This window comes from Andrena cerasifolii, chromosome 14 (assembly GCF_050908995.1).
Source record: "Andrena cerasifolii isolate SP2316 chromosome 14, iyAndCera1_principal, whole genome shotgun sequence".
Lineage (NCBI taxonomy): Eukaryota > Metazoa > Arthropoda > Insecta > Hymenoptera > Andrenidae > Andrena > Andrena cerasifolii.
Genome location: NC_135131.1, coordinates 261,319 through 278,843, shown reverse-complemented (window position 1 = coordinate 278,843; position 17,525 = coordinate 261,319). Strand labels below are relative to the sequence as shown.

Sequence of the window (17,525 nt, the reverse complement as noted above, 5' to 3'; positions counted from 1 at the left end):
GTAAAATATATGAAATTATACATCATTAGAAAGGAATACTTTTTTATAACTCAAAAGTTATACACAAATGTCACTGTCTGCTGTCTATCCCGAAGTAATGGGTGCATTGGCAGTAAAAGGACAGAACGCGGGCTTTTCTGAAAGTGTAGGATGATTCGTTCGTTGCACTTCTGTAAAGCACGTGCTTTTCGATCATGTGGTCGCTTCTTTTTACATAAAGCCTCTTGTCCTGGTTGGAGTTAACTCATAATGGAACGAGAGAAACTACCTGGGGGGTAGAGGGAGTTGCTTGGAAAAAATCCTGACGGTCAGCTCGCAATGACATCGCGAAAGTGTTCTCCGCTCAGGAATATTATGCAATGTTCTGGGTGTACACCTGTGACAACGGGGACGCAAATGCTGCTGTGCGAGCATTTGCACGGGAATATCCGCACATCCAAACCCCAAGCGAGGATACGTTTCGGCGTTTGGCGTCACGATTATTCTCGACGGGGTCAATGATGCCGCGAGGAAGTGATATGGGTAGACCCTGAGCCGCGCGGAAGCTTGCGGTGCAACAAAACGTGATGGATGCCATCGATAAAGTTCCGACCGTCATCGTGCGAAAGTCAGCCGCCATCGAGAGTAAGTCACAGTACAAGATAACTGCAGTAATTATTAATTAAGGGAAAAAATATTATCTAATAGTAGATATTTCTGCATTTTCTTCTAGTGCCAGCAGAATGACGGTACACCGAGGTCTGAGGGAATACATGTTGCATCCGTACAGCTATATACGGGTGGAATATTTGTACACCGGGGATGGCGACCAGCGGATTGGATATTCAGTGTGGCTGTTGGGAGAAGTAGAACAGAATTCATGGCTCTGCAAATGCATATTGCGGACGGACGAAGCACTCTTCACTAGGGAAGGGTGCTTCAATGGCCACAATCGACATGTGTGGAGCGACGAGCGCTTCGTCCGAAAACAACTTAATCATCGAAATAATTTCCATTATTGTTAATTACATGTTACGTATGTGGATTTTTTTCCCATACGCCGCTCTCAACCACTTTTCGAGCTCGCGTCTACATAGGGAAAACGCCCTAAAATCCTTTTGCTTATAACATACCACTAAGGGGGGTCATGATCTCGACCATCTGGATCACGACCATGGGAACGGGAGTGACACGACGACGACCCCGAAGAATTTCCTTATATGGAAATTTCAAATGCATCCCCACTCATTTTTGGGACTATATAAACCCTTTGGTTTCTACCCTCTGCGGTTAAAAGCAGTACAGTTACGCGTAGAGTAACGTCGTGTCACGCTCGTACCGAGTCGGTTGAATTCAGTAAGATCGAGCTAAAGTCTCCGTCGGAATCATAGTTGACCTCATAGAATCCGCGAGTTTACATTCTATTGGGCACTTTGAAATAGCCGCTCGTACGCCCCGCATCGCCAGTGCGTCAACACCGAGCAAATTAGTGGTAATTTACACACATTTATTACACTATTTAACCGCGACACTCACATTTGTACTATAATATTGAATACACGAATGGTGTTCACTTCTAAATCGAGTTGATTCGTTAAAACCCATCTTTTACCCAGCGATCCTTATAATATTAGTAGCGCTCACCCACTGATACAACTTTACCGCTCGAGTTGTATCGAATATAAATTAAGAGTTACGAGGCATTAATAACATTTCCCGTGACTCCCTGATCTAGCATCAGGTTCGTTCGCAACCTTTCATCCAGAACAAGGAATGTTTACCAACCTAGTGGCTCCCCGATTTCGCATCAGGTTCGTCCACGCTTAACCCTCCTACGGCTCCCTGATTTCGCATCAGGTTCGTCCGTATCCTACAGCTCCCTGGTTTCGCACCAGGTTCGTCTGTAAGTCTACCAACTTCCGAACAGCTCCCTGGTTTCGCACCAGGTTCGTCTGTGAATAATCCAACCTCCTAACAGCTCCTCGACTTCGCGTCGAGTTCGTCTGTGAACGTCATCCTAGTGACACCCCGATTTCGCATCGGGTTCGTTCACGACGTTTCACCCTCCTGCGGCTCCCTGATTTCAAATCAGGTTCGTCCGCGCTTGACTCCATTCCTAGAGGCTCCCTGATTTCGCATCAGGTTCGTCCTCGCCGTCAATAATCCAAGCGGCTCCCCGATTTCGCATCAGGTTCGTCCGCGCACCTTACTAACAAATTCGTAAACCATATTCCTTGGGAAATACCCTTCTCGCCGGCCTCTCGCGTTGCCGCAGCCCCGGCTCGTAACATACATTTTGTCATTTTTCTGGCAGCTATCGAATACCACTGCGATAGAAATTTGGTAGCATTATTCTAACTATGTTAATCCAGTCGGAAAGAATTTATTCATATACCTTATATTATTTTTTGTATTTAGTTGTGTTGGCCGTTAGTAAACTACGGATTTTTGCTTCTATAACGAATTACGATCACTTGTCGTACATTTACTGTTACATTACTTTTTCGTTTAGGCGTTATTCGAAAATGAAATTTACGTATTTCATGTCCTGTCACTTCAAATAATTATTATTTAAGATTCTGCTTAAAAAAGAACTGTGTAACGCGGTTTCCTTCGATGCATGCCGACTGGCTTGTTGGTACGGTCGTAGTACAAGTGCAGCCGCTTACCACGTAGCTTTTGTTTTTTTAAAAATGTGTTTATTTTGCCATATAAAATACATAACAGATTATATAAGTGAGATCTAGGTATAAACACAGCCGATATGGCACCTCGTCACAATAACAACATAAGAAAAGCCTCAGTCTCACACGAGCTCTCGAGCTTAAACAATAAAGGAACTTTAATTGTCTAGGAACTATTTTGTACTTTGAATGCTTTCTCTACCCTTATGATGATAGAGCGATTGCACTATAATTACCCTGGAAAAATCGGCGTAAACCAGGGAGGTCACTTTGGCGTAATGTCTTAAAATATAACTAAACCTACTTAAAAACTAGCCTAACCTAAAATTGACCTAAAGTTATATACAAAATATACACAGAGGCCATAGACCTATCACTTTTTTTGGGAACACTAAGGTTATCTATTAATATATTGACGCTGCTGCTGTCTGAGGATTCTGTTTTTTAAATCTAAAAGGTAAGTGCAGTTTATATTTAGCCACCAGTATTTATCTCTGAGTCTCGCTGTGCTGTGCAGATCAACTGGGGGTAAGCTAACCGAGTATTTGAAGGCCTCTGGAGTATTAGAAGGGTTTGTCATTGGATCGAAAGTAATTTTCTTATTTTTTTTTTGTGCCTAGGCGAATGGTATAGAGTAGGAATGTTTAATTCATTTTGATTATATCCTTTCTTATCCAGATAAGTGAACACCTGTGGCGGCAAATATCCAGTATCTAGCAAGTTTTTGGCGTATTCGTCGTCTATCATTAAGATGTTGCTAATAAGAACGTTGTCTTCTATGGTGATGGATGAAGCGTAGTAATCCCTGGACAGCTGGAGGACGAAGTTGTCTATTCTAGTGATGTTCGACTCCTTGTATAATGCAACATTGCTTATATATTTAGTATAACCAGAAGAAGCCGATCTATGCTTGAAGATACAAGGCCTGAGGATCTGGGGGTCAAATCTTCTGAGATTCTCCATCGTGGCTGCACCCACATTAAACCATGTGGGAGCTGTACACGTAATAATAGGTCTTATTAGTAACATATAATATAATTTTTGCCCTATTGCTCAAATTCCTGGTGTAAAACAGCCTGCCATAGCTATAAAATGCCCTGCGTGCCTTATTAAGTTGCACGTCCACATGATTGGACATCCTCACTAAGTTGTCAATATGTACACCTAAATATCTGATAGGTTTCCTCAACATGATGGTCTCGCATTTCAGTGGATTAATTTTTAGCTTCCAAGTTCTGTAGTGGTTGTTTATGTGATTTACAGTTCTTTGCAGATCTGATTGTATTTGCAGTGGCCTTTTCCCCTCCACATAAACGCTCAGGTCATCCGCATAGGCACAACATCTAATAACTTTACTGCCCTGATTCATGTTATACAGATTAAGAACTCCTGCAGTGTAAATATTGCAAAGTATCGGAGCATTTACGGTGCCCTGCTGAAGCCCATCTGCAATAGCGAACTCCGTCGAAGAGGTATTACCTCCTATTTGCGTAAGAAATTTCCTGTTTGATAGCATCACATGGATAAGCAAACATAACTCTTTTGGGAAGTTTTTCGTGCGCAATTTAAACAGCAGTCCATCAATCCACACTGAGTCGAAGGCTTTCTCGATGTCAATCAAGCAAGCTCCAACTAATTTTGTCTCATTTATGCTGACATTGACGTCATTTAGCAGCTTATGGATCGCATGGGTGGTCGAGTGCTTGTGTCTAAATCCAAATTGTTGCGGTGGGATAATATTATGACGTTGACAGAGAAGATGAAGAACTGCATTGATTATCGTTTCGAATATTTTACTAATGTTGAGCAGCAAACTTATAGGCCTGTAACTTGCAGGTTCTTCCGGGCCCTTATCCCTTTTAAGAATGGGTACAACTATCGCAGTCTTCCATTTTTCGGGGTAATATAAATTATTGATAATATTATTAAAGAGAATTGTATAACGTACTACTGTTTGGTCAGGCAGATTTTTTATGGCTATACAGGGTGTCCCAAAAATGTCGGAGTTCCTTGAAACGGGTCACTCAGGGGGTGATTTGAAACAACTTTTTCCTTAGCGAAAATATTGTCCAAAGCTTCGTTAACGAGATATTAACAAAAACCCACGACCAATCAGAGCGCGCGCCTTCCGCCCGAGCTCCCGTTGTAGCGTTGGCTACGCGGTAGGCGGCTGCGATTGTACTACGAACAAGCAAGTCGGCATGCATCGAAGGAAACCGCGTTACACAGTTTTTTTTATAGCAGAATCTTAAATAATAATTGTTTGAAGTGAGAGAACAAGAAATACGTAAATTTCATTTTCAAATAAGGCATAAACGAAAAGGTAATGTAACAGAAAATGTACGACAGTTATCGTAATTCGTTATTGAGGTAAAAATCCGTAGTTTAATTACGGCCAACATAACTAAATTTAAAAAATAATATTAGGTGTATGAATAGTCTTTCCGATTGGATTTACATAATCGGTATAAAGCAACCGAATTTCTATCGCAGTGATATTCGTAAGCTACCAGAAAAATGGCAAAAGGTAATTAACAATAATGGAAATTATTTTAATGGTTGAGTTGTTTCATACTTTTTAAATCAAACTGTTACTGAACCCTAAAATCGAACAGAATTTATTTCTTCACCTAATAATCACAAATAAATTAAATAACACTCACCCCTACGAGCATTCCTTTCCTTCCTTTCCTTCCTTTCCTTCCTTTCCTTCCTTTCTTTCCTTTCCTTCCTTTCCTTCCTTTCCTTCCTTTCCTTCCTTTCCTTCCTTTCCTTCCTTTCCTTCCTTTCCTTCCTTTCCTTCCTTTCCTTCCTTTCCTTCCTTTCCTTCCTTTCCTTCCTTTCCTTCCTTTCCTTCCTTTCCTTCCTTTCCTTCCTTTCCTTCCTTTCCTTCCTTTCCTTCCTTTCCTTCCTTTCCTTCCTTTCCTTCCTTTCCTTCCTTTCCTTCCTTTCCTTCCTTTCCTTCCTTTCCTTCCTTTCCTTCCTTTCCTTCCTTTCCTTCCTTTCCTTCCTTTTTGGAAACCTGTGTCACTAAGTAGATCACTGTGCCGATCCTGGTCATCGGTGGACGAAAAGATTTATGGTAGGGTTGCGCCCACTGCTCAGCTGATCGCAGGTATACGACACCACCCGAAGGTAAGGATCGCAACGTCAAGTGCGTCCGGGTTAATGTACCGAATACAGGGTCAACGTTATAAGCTGCAACCCGCGCGCGCGCGAACTTGTAAAATGGCAACACCGCCTCGCGGACGCATTCCACTACAACCATGCGCCAATACTTCCGCCATCTATGAGCCAATGATGAAAGTGTAGTTTCTTTTAGGTGCCAGTAGAGGGTGCTTTTGACTTTCGTCAGTGAATATTAAATGTGATGTAGCAGACGGGTAAAAAAACGGTAGCCATTTTAAGAGTGCAATCGCGCCGATCCCGTTATCTACGTATTCAATGGTCCAGCAGCGGTATTAGACCTCGCTGACGCGTTAGTAGCCCGGGTTAATGAATTTGGAGCATTTTTCGCATAACTTTTGAACTACAAAAGATATCGGAATGCAATTTGCACCATAAAATGGGGACAAATTATCACCTTCTAATGATGGAAATTTTACCAAATTTTACGGTTACTTAATTTTTCTTTTTTCAATTATTTAACCATAAATGTTGCGAGAAGCCTTTGCAAACTGTTTATTTAAATACTTTATATAATGCTTTTTTTACAATTCATCATTCTGTCATTCAAGTGACAGCAATGGATTCCTTGTACTCTTCCGATTAAATTGGCAAAAAAAATTAAATCGGACTACTTTTAACGAAACGGGCTTTCAATCCTGCAAACTAATTTTATGCGTAATATCGTTAATTGAAACAGTGAGAGCAAACAACGGACTAACCCACATTCTTTTCGAAATTGAGGTAGTAGCAATAACGTATTCCAACTTGGAACCATATTCTTGAGCCCGGTGTGCGCCACTATGGGGTGACATACGTTAATATCATCTTTTGAAACGACACGCCACTTTTGTGTGCTTTGATACGCAGGTGGCAAAAAATCAAGCCAACACTATCGTAGCTAAAATTATGGAAATTGAGACGGGTACGAGACCAGTCGACACATTGTTTTCAAACCTCGTTACAGTAATCTGGGGTGCGAGTGGTAAACCGGCCATAAACGCGGAGCGCCCGGCTCGCTTACCTGAGCCGGGAAATTCCGAATAGCTCTTTGCGACATTAATTTGAAAGCGACCATCTTAAACTTCTCGAAGCTCGGGCATCACCGCTGTCCAGCGCTCGCTGGCAGTTTCGAACGCCGGACCGGTGCGAGAAGTGCCTTCTCGCATGTTTCGCGACATTCAATTTCTCTTACAAGCCTATCATTATATTATCCTTAAATTGATTCCGCCCTTATCGTTGACATCGTCCTATTGTTCACCTACACTACTTTGCTCTAGGTAGTTTTCATATTTATTTATTGCTTGCTCGGCTCGCTCAGGCGCGGATGGTCGGCTTGGTGAGCTTGAGTCGGCGAGCCATGAGCGTTCTCAACGCACGTGGGTTCGGCGATTCGCGCGCAAAGGTCGCCGATTCACGTGCCGTCAGATTACACCTTTAGGGACGCATAAATAAATAAATATGAAAACTGAGGCGCGAGGAAGTCTACACGGAAGACTATTCCGTGCGATTGTTTTCAGATCAAATTCTAACGCGCAAAGAAGCGGGCGAGTAAACCGATAATACCTAGAGCAAAGTAGTGTAGGTGAACAATAGGACGAAATCAACGATAAGGGCGGAATCAATTTAAGGATAATATAATGATAGGCTTCTAAGAGAAATTGAATGTCGCGAAACATGCGAGAAGGCACTTCTGGCACCGGTCCGGCGTTCGAAGCTGCCAGCGAGCTGGACAGCGGTGATGTCCGAGCTTCGAGAATTTTAAGATGGTCGCTTTCAAATTAACGTCGCCAAGAGCTATTCTAAATTTCCCGACTCAGGTAAGCGAGCCGAGCGTTCCGCTTTTATGGCCGGTTTACCACTCGCACCCCAGATTACTGTAACGAGGTTTGAAAACAATGTGTCGACTGGTCTCGGACCCGTCTCAATTTCAATAATTTTAGCTACGATAGTGTTGGCTTGATTTTTCGCCACCTGCGTATCAAAGCACACAAAAGTGGCGTGTCGTTTCAAAAGATGATATTAACATATGTCACCCCATAGTGGCGCACACCGGGCTCAAGAATATGGTTCCAAGTTGGAATACGTTATTGCTACTACCTCAATTTCGAAAAGAATGTGGGTTAGTCCGTTGTTTGCTCTCACTGTTTCAATTAACGATATTACGCATAAAATTAGTTTGCAGGATTGAAAGCCCGTTTCGTTAAAAGTAGTCCGATTTAATTTTTTTTGCCAATTTAATCAGAAGAATACAAGGAATCCATTGCTGTCACTTGAATGACAGAATGATGAATTGTAAAAAAAGCATTATATAAAGTATTTAACTAAACAGTTTGCAAAGGCTTCTCGCAACAATTATGGTTAAATAATTGAAAAAAGAAAAATTAAGTAACCGTAAAATTTGGTAAAATTTCCATCATTAGAAGGTGATAATTTGTCCCCATTTTATGGTGCAAATTGCATTCCGATATCTTTTGTAGTTCAAAAGTTATGCGAAAAATGCTCCAAATTCATTAACCCGGGCTACTAACGCGTCAGCGAGGTCTAATACCGCTGCTGGACCATTGAATATGTAGATAACGGGATCGGCGCGGTTGCACTCTTAAAATGGCTACCGTTTTTTTACCCGTCTGCTACATCACATTTAATATTCACTGACGAAAGTCAAAAGCACCCTCTACTGGCACCTAAAAGAAACTACACTTTCATCATTGGCTCATAGATGGGGGAAGTATTGGCGCATGGTTGTAGTGGAATGCGTCCGTGAGGCGGTGTTGCCATTTTACAAGTTCGCGCGCGCGCGGGTTGCAGCTTATAACGTTGACCCTGTATACCCTACATCCGGTGCAGGGAACCGCGCCTTCCCACGGTTTTGTCGCACGTGCGATTTATTAATTAATTAAAAATTGTTGTTAAAGTCAAATGCTTAATACAATTTCTGATAGTCCAACGACTGTGGGATTCCCCTAGTCAGAAATTGTGTATGAAATTGTGTATGAAATTGTGTTTTGAAATTATGAACATTGAGGGAGAGCCCTCAGCTGTGCGAAATTGTATGGTTATCAAGATGTGGGATGTCATGTTTTCCTGTACGTGCGAATGTTCCGTAGAGATTGATCAAATATTTGAATCGAGAGTCTGATGGATAGACGTGAACACACACACACCGCCTCGTTAAGTAGACGGGCCCACGGTAGCGCGGCCGAGCGATAAAATGCAGCGTAAGCATTTTCGGTACGGACCCACTCTGGTCGTTGCCGAGAGCGTGAAGCTGCGACACTCGTGAGGTGCGTGTCGCTGGGTCCGCAAGTGTTTTAGAGCGAGAGTTCCCCGGTCTATTTTGGAACCGCGGAAAAGGCTCAACCTTGTGAAATAATCATTTTACTAAACTTTGCTTACAATATTAATTTCTTAACTATAAACTAAAAGTATTATTCATTTCGCTCTGTTAAAATCACTATTATTCAGTCTCGTTTAAAATTCAATTCAGATCTATTCGTTAAGATAACCAAGTGTGTGTGTGTTCGCGTTTCATCTCTTTTTCTGATTTAGATATATCATCAGAACACAGGAAACCATTCCAACCGAAAACCACAAAAATATATTTGTCAATACAATATCGACTGTCTGGTGAGTTGCGCCTTTTATCTCTTTCTGTAAACTTTATTACATTGTTAATATTCGATCGAGTGTAACGATAATTTCTGACAATCAAAGAATTATGGGATTCCCCTAGTCAGGAGTTATCTCTAATTATTATTTTATGAAGTGATTCATTTAATATTTCCACATTTTGTTATGTTCTTTTGCTTTCATTCACTTTTACAATATTAAACCTTTATTATCATAAATTATACTCATTAATTACCTGTCTGATTCCTTTGATAAGACCCGTATGGGTCTAGAGCACCGACGATCCCAAAATCTACCCCTTATTCTTCTGATAAGGTATTTAGATAATTAAAAAAAATAATTGACTGTTACGTGCCGCGGCGAGCCTCCTTGCCATTCTATACGTAACGATAGGAAATTCTGATAGTCTAACGACTGTGGGATACCCCTAATCAGAATTTGGCTGTCCAAAACGCGCCGCTCGAACACCAAAGGCCGCGACACGTAACACTGTCTTTAATTTGAAGGAAACACGAAGCAGGCGGGACTACGCGCAGTAAACGAGTTTCTTCCTGTATCTCTCCGCGAGGCGTATTGATGTTGGATATTACTTTTTAATTGCTAGTTCCCAAAAATTAATCAGGCTGGTCGGCCAAAGCATTTCGCCAGGGTCACGGTTTATTACCGTATTGTCCTGCGAGTCGGCGGTAGAGAACGATTTGTTTTGGGTAATTTATGGCTTAGCTGGTTCCGTCTCGTAGCTGACGTGAACTCAGGGTATTGGAAAACGGAAACAGGAATGGTATGCCTTTTCTTCTTTATAGCAACTGGAAGACTCTCTGCTTCTCTTCTCTTCGGGACCTTTCGAAACGAAACACGTGGTGTCTGCTGTCTATCTCGAAGCAACGGGTACATTGGCAGTAAAAGGACGGAGCGCGGGCTTTTGTGAAAGTGTAGGATGGGTCGTTCGTTGCACTTCTGCAAAGCACGTGTGTTTCGAAAATGTGCTGGCTTCTTTTTACCTAAAACCTCTTGTCCTTGTGGGAGTTAACTCATAATGGAACGAGAGAAACTACTTGGGGATAGACGAAGTTGCTTGGAAAAAATCTTGTCAGTCAGCTAGCAATATCGTCCCAGAAATGTTCACCGCTCAAGAATATTATGCGATGTTCTGGGTATTCGCCGGGAACAACGGGAACGCAAATGCTACTGTGCGAGCGTTTGCACGGGAATACCCGCACATCCAAACCCCCAGCGAGGGTACGATTCGGCGTTTGGCGTCAAGATTAATCTCAACGGAGTCAATGATGCCGTAAGGCGTGCATAGACGCTGAGGGTGGTCACCTCGAGCAACTGCTCAACCAACAGTAATCGGCCCCTTTCGGGGTCACCAATTTTATAACGTAGGAACAACACGTTCCATGAAAAGTAAATTAAGTGATCAGTGTTAGTGGCCGTTCAGTGAAGTGAATATTCGGTACATTAACCCGGACGCACTTGACGTTGCGATCCTTACCTTCGGGTGGTGTCGTATACCTGCGATCAGCTGAGCAGTGGGCGCAACCCTACCATAAATCTTTAAGTCCATCGATGACCAGGATCGGCACAGTGACCTACTTAGTGACACAGGTTTCCGAAAAGGAAGGAAAGGAAGGAAAGGAATGCTCGTAGGGGTGAGTGTTATTTAATTTAATAGTGATTATTAGGTGTAGAAATAAATTCTGTTCGATTTTAGGGTTCAATAACAGTTTGATTTAAAAAGTATGAAACAACTCAACCGTCGAAATAATTTCCATTATTGTTAATTACCTTTTGCCATTTTTCTGGTAGCTTACGAATATCTCTGCGATAGAAATTCGGTTGCTTTATACTGATTATGTAAATCCAATCGGAAATACTTTATTCATACACCTAATATTATTTTTTAAATTTAGTTATGTTGGCCGTAATTAAACTACGGATTTTTATCTCAATAACGAATTACGATCACTTGTCGTACATTTTCCGTTACATTACCTTTTCGTTTATGCCTTATTTGAAAATGAAATTTACGTATTTCTTGTTCTCTCACTTCAAACAATTATTATTTAAGATTCTGCTATAAAAAAAAACTGTGTAACGCGGTTTCCTTCGATGCATGCCGACTTGCTTGTTCGTAGTACAAGCGCAGCCGCCTACCGCGTAGCCAACGCTACAACGGGAACTCGGGCGGAAGGCGCGCGCTCTGATTGGTCGTGGGTTTTTGTTAATATCTCGTTAACGAAGCTTTGGACAATATTTTCGCTAAGGAAAAAGTTGTTTCAAATACCCCCTGAGTTACCCCTTTCAAGGAACTCCGATATTTTTGGGACACCCTGTATTAGGAATCCCATCAATCCCGAATGAAGATTTCCCCTTAATTTTCCTAATCGTTCTCGCTACTTCTTGTACTTTGATGAATAGGTTAAGGCCTTCTTCAGGACCAGTTGGATGAATTGCTCTATTAACTTCAGAGAAGTGTGTGAGATGTCTTTGGTGCATTCTAAAGTGGATTAATTCATCTTTAAGTTTTGAGCTCTCAGATTCTATTAGTTTGTGGAGACTGTTACTATTGTCATTGGGCGCACTAGTGTTGATTGCTTGATAATGTTTGCCCATGATATTTGCTTATATTCTCAGGGCCAGCTATCATAAGGTGGCTTCCTTCATTTAAGGTATGATCAGCGGGGATGTCTAGTTCAGCGACCTAGTTTTGGTTCCGGATGTCCAATTGTATCTTATCTATTGGCATGTATGGTTTGCTACGGAATAGTTTATTAATTTTGGGAAAGAACTTGTCTGTTCTCTGATGGTCCACTTTTTTTTCTTTGCTCTCCCAGTATTTACTAATGTTAGTCTTCATTTCTACTTCTATAGATCTTCTGATAGATTTTAAAAGTTCTTTAAGAAAAGTGGTATGCAAGGTTGTGTAACCAAGTTTGTATGTCCTGTGTAACTGTGAAACTATGTATGACTTATATGTGATAAGCTTCCTTATTTTATTATTGGTGTATATATCAGTGTAGTCCCTTCTTTTATATTTTGGAGCGGACTTGGCTAGTGCTGAACGGATGCTGAGTTCCAATGCCAGTAGATATTCATCGATTTCGAGGTTCGTAAGATTTCTGTCTTCCGGAATTAGAGTGGAACTGCCTCTATTGATCTTATGCCTGAATTTCTTCCAGTTACTCTTCTTGTATAAAATATGTGTCTTGGGTTCGGTGTCGGCGCGAAGGATCTCTAAATCGTTATCCAGTGAGATCTCTACTATAATTGCTCTATGGTCGCTGTCATAGTGTTGGGTTCGTAATTTGTGATTCAGCAGGTTTGTAAAGGTGGGCCGAATGTCGGCAATGCAGATATCCAGAAATGAATTTGCAGAAGGGAAGGTAGGTTCTGCAGGTGTAACTATTTTAAATTTATACCTAATTGAATGCGAAGCTTCCCAGCTCCTCATGTACCCCCCTCTGGTATTAGATGCTGAGTCCCCCCACTCTCTTCTGCCGGCATTCAAATCTCCCGCCATGATGAAATAGTTGCTTTGATCGTTAATACGATCTAGAAGCTCATTCAACTCACTTATGAATGGTGCATCTGAGCTATTGGTGGCATACAAACTAACCACGTATAAGTTTTTGCGGCCGCATTTAATTTTAATAATTGTGGCTTCTAATAGCGTTTTTGTAATAGAGTTTCTATATAGGATCTCTTCATATTTAAGAGCCTCTTTGATAAGTATAGCCGTGCCCCCTCCACGCTTATCAGCAGGGCGGTCGTTACGCGCTATATTGTAGCCTTCAAAGGCAATTTTTGTGGTTTTTATTTAATTTCGTGTCGCTTATTAATAAAATGTCCGGATTGGTTTCCCCCATGAACTCTTTCAGATTAGCTCTACGCGCATGTCTAATAATAGAATTGACGTTTAATTGACTTATACAGATGTTCAATTTTGGAGGCATTGATATTTATCTGCCTTTTAACGTCCGATATCTGTGCGGAGATTGCGCTTGCAATTTCATTTTTAAAAGTGAACAATATGTTCTGTAGATCTGTGTTAGGGTTTCGGTCAATTAAGGGTTGATGAAAATGAGCAACGCCCTGTCTGGCATACCTGTGCGATAAAGAGGGAGCTGGGAAATAACTATCATTCCTTGCCAATGACGCATCCTGCTGCATCGGAATCCGTTCCACGTGGTGCGAAGGTGCAGCACTTTGTGTAGCTTGCGAGAAGGATAAGCCAGGTGCAACCGGCTTGCTGATCTTATTCACCCTCTGAGCTATATCAGTTTTAATCTGCGTTCTCTTTGATGTTATGATATCCTGAGCTACCTTTAGATATTTGCAACCTCTATAGCTTGCGGGGTGACCCGATTCGCCACAGTTAACACATGCCGCCTGCGATGTGCTTGCATTTTTTTCCACTGAACATTCGCCAGGACCATGATTATTCAGGCATTTTACACATCTATACCCTAATCTGCAGTTGGCGCTAGCGTGGCCCACTCGTTGACAATTCCTGCATTGGAAGACTGCTCTTTCTACAGGGCTCCCAATGTACACGTTGACAAGCTAGCCTGTTCAGTTTGGTGATACTACTTGGGATACTTTCCGGTGAAAGCTGCACTAGGAAATGTGTAGGTGCGCATTCAGCCTGCCCTAACTTAATTTTAGAAATTTTAATTATTTTTACGTTCTGTAATTCCAGGCTATCGATTTCATCCTTAATATCCTGCTCATTAAAATCTCCCTGTATGCCTTTGAGCACCAGCAGTTTGTTTTTGAGATGATTAGGTGTATACGAATTAAATTTTGATATTAAGATTTTCCAGAATTACCTTCATTTTAATGTAATAATCCATCACCGTCACGCTGATGGTTGGGGTGTCACTGCCTATATCTTTTAACGTAATTTCTTTTCGAGGGATCTCATCCTTGACAGCTTGTAATAAGCTTTTAATTGACATCCCAGTACAATATATAGGAGGGGGTCTTAACTTACCCTTCAGATGGGTGGCGTGATTCTTCGTTGCTGCCTTAGATATATCAGGGGTAGTATTACTATTAACAGGAGGGTTGGACATAACCTCTGTATCCCCAACCTCCATTGTCGAATCATCTCCATCAATTGCACTCTCCGTGGAGAGCAAGTCAAACTGGTTGTGTGTAAGGGTTGGGGAACGTACCCCACCATGCTTAGTCAGAGACTGTGGACTCACAGGCCTTTTAGGAGTCAGCCGAAACTCCATTCCTTGATCCTGTAGTGAGTAGAATGCTCGCTCCTGCCCTCTATTTTCTTCCTTTCGACATTTAGGTTAGGAGTAACTGGGCATTGGTTTCGGACACCCAGTTTTTTCAATATCTTCTGGAATTCTTTCTCAGTAGATGCAGTGAGCGGCTGAGAGCTCATCCTTTTCTTTTCCTCAATTCCTATCCGGCTATTACCTTTACATGAGAATTGAGAGGATGATGGGAGCGACGCCATGAAAGGCGACGCTCCTAAACCACAATAAATACTGTTAAATTGCCGCAATTTGGGTGTAATCGGGATGTTCCAGAAATGAGAGGGTTTCCCGGGGCCCACTAAAGGTACCCTCAGTAGCAAACATATTAAACAAAATAATGTCAGAAGTGACTATGCTTGCAGAAACCGAATAGAGGTTATGCGACTAGCATACTCGCCCACTCGAACGAGACTTCCCGCTTACCACGTAGCCAACGCTACCACGGCAGCTCGGGCGGATGGCGCGCGCTCTGATTGGTCGGGTTATTTTGTTAATATCTCGTTAACGAAGCTTCAGAAAATATTTTCACTAAGGAAAAAGTTGTTTCAAATTACTCCCTGTGTCACCCCTTCCAAGGAACTCCACCATTTTTGGGATACCCTGTATATTTGATTACCTAATACGAACGCGACTTTCAAGACAAATTCAACTATATGGTATACTATGACCTTCAATGCCACACACATTGCTTAATTGCTTACATTTTATTTATATTGTATTTTTAATCAAATCAATTGACATTCAAGTAATTACCTCCGCTTACGATAACTTCTTTGGCCACCGAAATGCGATGAATCTTGTCGTCATGGAAGAATTCTACGCCAACTGCCCTTTTGTTGTTGTCGAAAAGGATTTTGGTTGCAGTGGAATTGAGCATTATATGGAGATTTGGCCGATTTTTAGCAGGGCGTAGAAAGGCGCGGGCTGTTGAAAGTCGTGAACCATTTCTTGAGGTAGTTTGAGCAATGGCGAATCCAGTATGAGTTCTTCCGTTTAGGTCCACAGCATCGTAACCTGTGAACAGTTTAAAGTGAATAACAATTGATTTTTCTTTTGTTGGAACCGCATGTTCCCCAACGCTGTTACTACGGAATGGTGGGCTTAGGCGCACATTAAAAGCAGGGGGACGCAGTGCAGCAAGTCCTACGTTTTGTAAGGAGACAGTTTCTGCTTCAGTTGTCACGCAGTTTTAAGAAATCGGAGGACGTATAAAGTAACAAAGCTAATTGTTGGTTTGTGGGGTAACAAACAAGTGAATAACGTCTGTAATTATACTTAGGTTTTACTTTGGAAATGTATTACATATCAATTACATACATGTATATGAAAATGAAAAACATTCTCTATCTCTCTCTGGTTACACACACACAGCGAGAAGTATCGGTGCTCATCAGTCCCATCAACGCAAATGCGGTATAAAAGTCCTACATATCCCCCCCCCCCACCACCACCCTCGAAATCGTATAAAGACAATCATTTTGCATCTTTTAAATGAGCAGGACTTCCCATCAATCTGTCCCGATGGATATTGTACATTTTTAATCCCAATGATTTCGTCAGTAAATCCGTTTGTCAGGCCGCATCGTAATACACTATTAACGGCACATGCGTACGACTATATAAGTTATAATATTACTCTTAATATCCTTCAGATACCTAAGGATTCTCGTGACTGCATTCCAATCTATTATTGCGCCAATTTCCCTTGTGTGAATGAAATATCTGTTCTCGTGCTCTGTGGCAGGTAGGTAAACCTGCCCTCCAGTTAGCTCTTTAAACGTAAGTTCTCTACTTCGTGATTCTGTATCTAACAATTAGTCGATATAATATATTATTAATTAAACGCTTGATTGATATGTACAACTGTTACCACGTTTCGGAGAGGTTACAGAGAGGGGAGGGGGGAGGCGGTGTAGGTACCGTAGTGTCGACTCAGGACGGTAGTCCAGGGCCGCCGATCTAATGAAGGCGAGTTTGCTGGTTTAATAGATATTTAAATACACGTGTACACGTGTATTAAACGTATCCGTACCTCGATCCCTGTATCTTTTAGTACACGGGTACCCGTGCACTACTTCACGTGTACAGGGTTGTAACGTACCGCTACCTACCGCCATAATTGTTTTCATTAATATTTCATATTAATCATTGTTTTGTAATATTAGTACTAAGGATTTGCGAGCGCCATGATACCCAACAAGAAACAGGGTACTAGCGAACGCGCAACGCACGCGCATTACCACCCCATTTCAAACGACGAACTCAGTGCCACGAACGAACCAAACGCGCTTGCGTAGACCGCGCGTTCAACCGGACGCCAAATAACTCAAGTCTAGTGCACGACCGGCGGAAACCGGATGCTAATTCTAATTGGTGCGCGAGTTCGCGAAGCAAGTCATTGGCGAGATCAAAGTCTCGCCAAACCGTATAAATACAGGCGCGCCAGCAGCCTAAAAGCAGACTTGGTTTTGCCAACGAACCAAACAGTAGCCGCTCAGTTTATCTTAAATCCACGTCCTAATACCTCCTTCAAATCCGAGGTCGCTTTAATTAGCCCCCTCATCTTCAATTCCGAGGTCGCATTAATTAGCCCCCTCACCTTCAAATCCGAGGTCGCTTTAATTAGCCCCCTCACCTTCAATTCCGAGGTCGCTTTAATTAGCCCCCTCAGCTTCAATTCCGAGGTCGCTTTAATTAGCCCCCTCACCTTCAATTCCGAGGTCGCTTTAATTAGCCCCCTCACCTTCAAATCCGAGGTCGCTTTAATTAGCTCCCTCACCTTCAA

The 17,525-nt window shown here is 42.0% G+C and overlaps 1 protein-coding gene across 1 annotated transcript in view; it reads right to left on the bottom strand.

The window, feature by feature from the left end:
- Positions 1–17,525, bottom strand: part of LOC143376215 (glucose dehydrogenase [FAD, quinone]) — a 349,600-nt gene that overhangs the window by 148,510 nt on the left and 183,565 nt on the right. Inside the window, exon 5 of the mRNA XM_076826304.1 lies at positions 15,494–15,754. Coding sequence (XP_076682419.1) covers positions 15,494–15,754 — 261 coding nt within the window. The remainder of the gene's footprint in view (positions 1–15,493; positions 15,755–17,525) is intronic.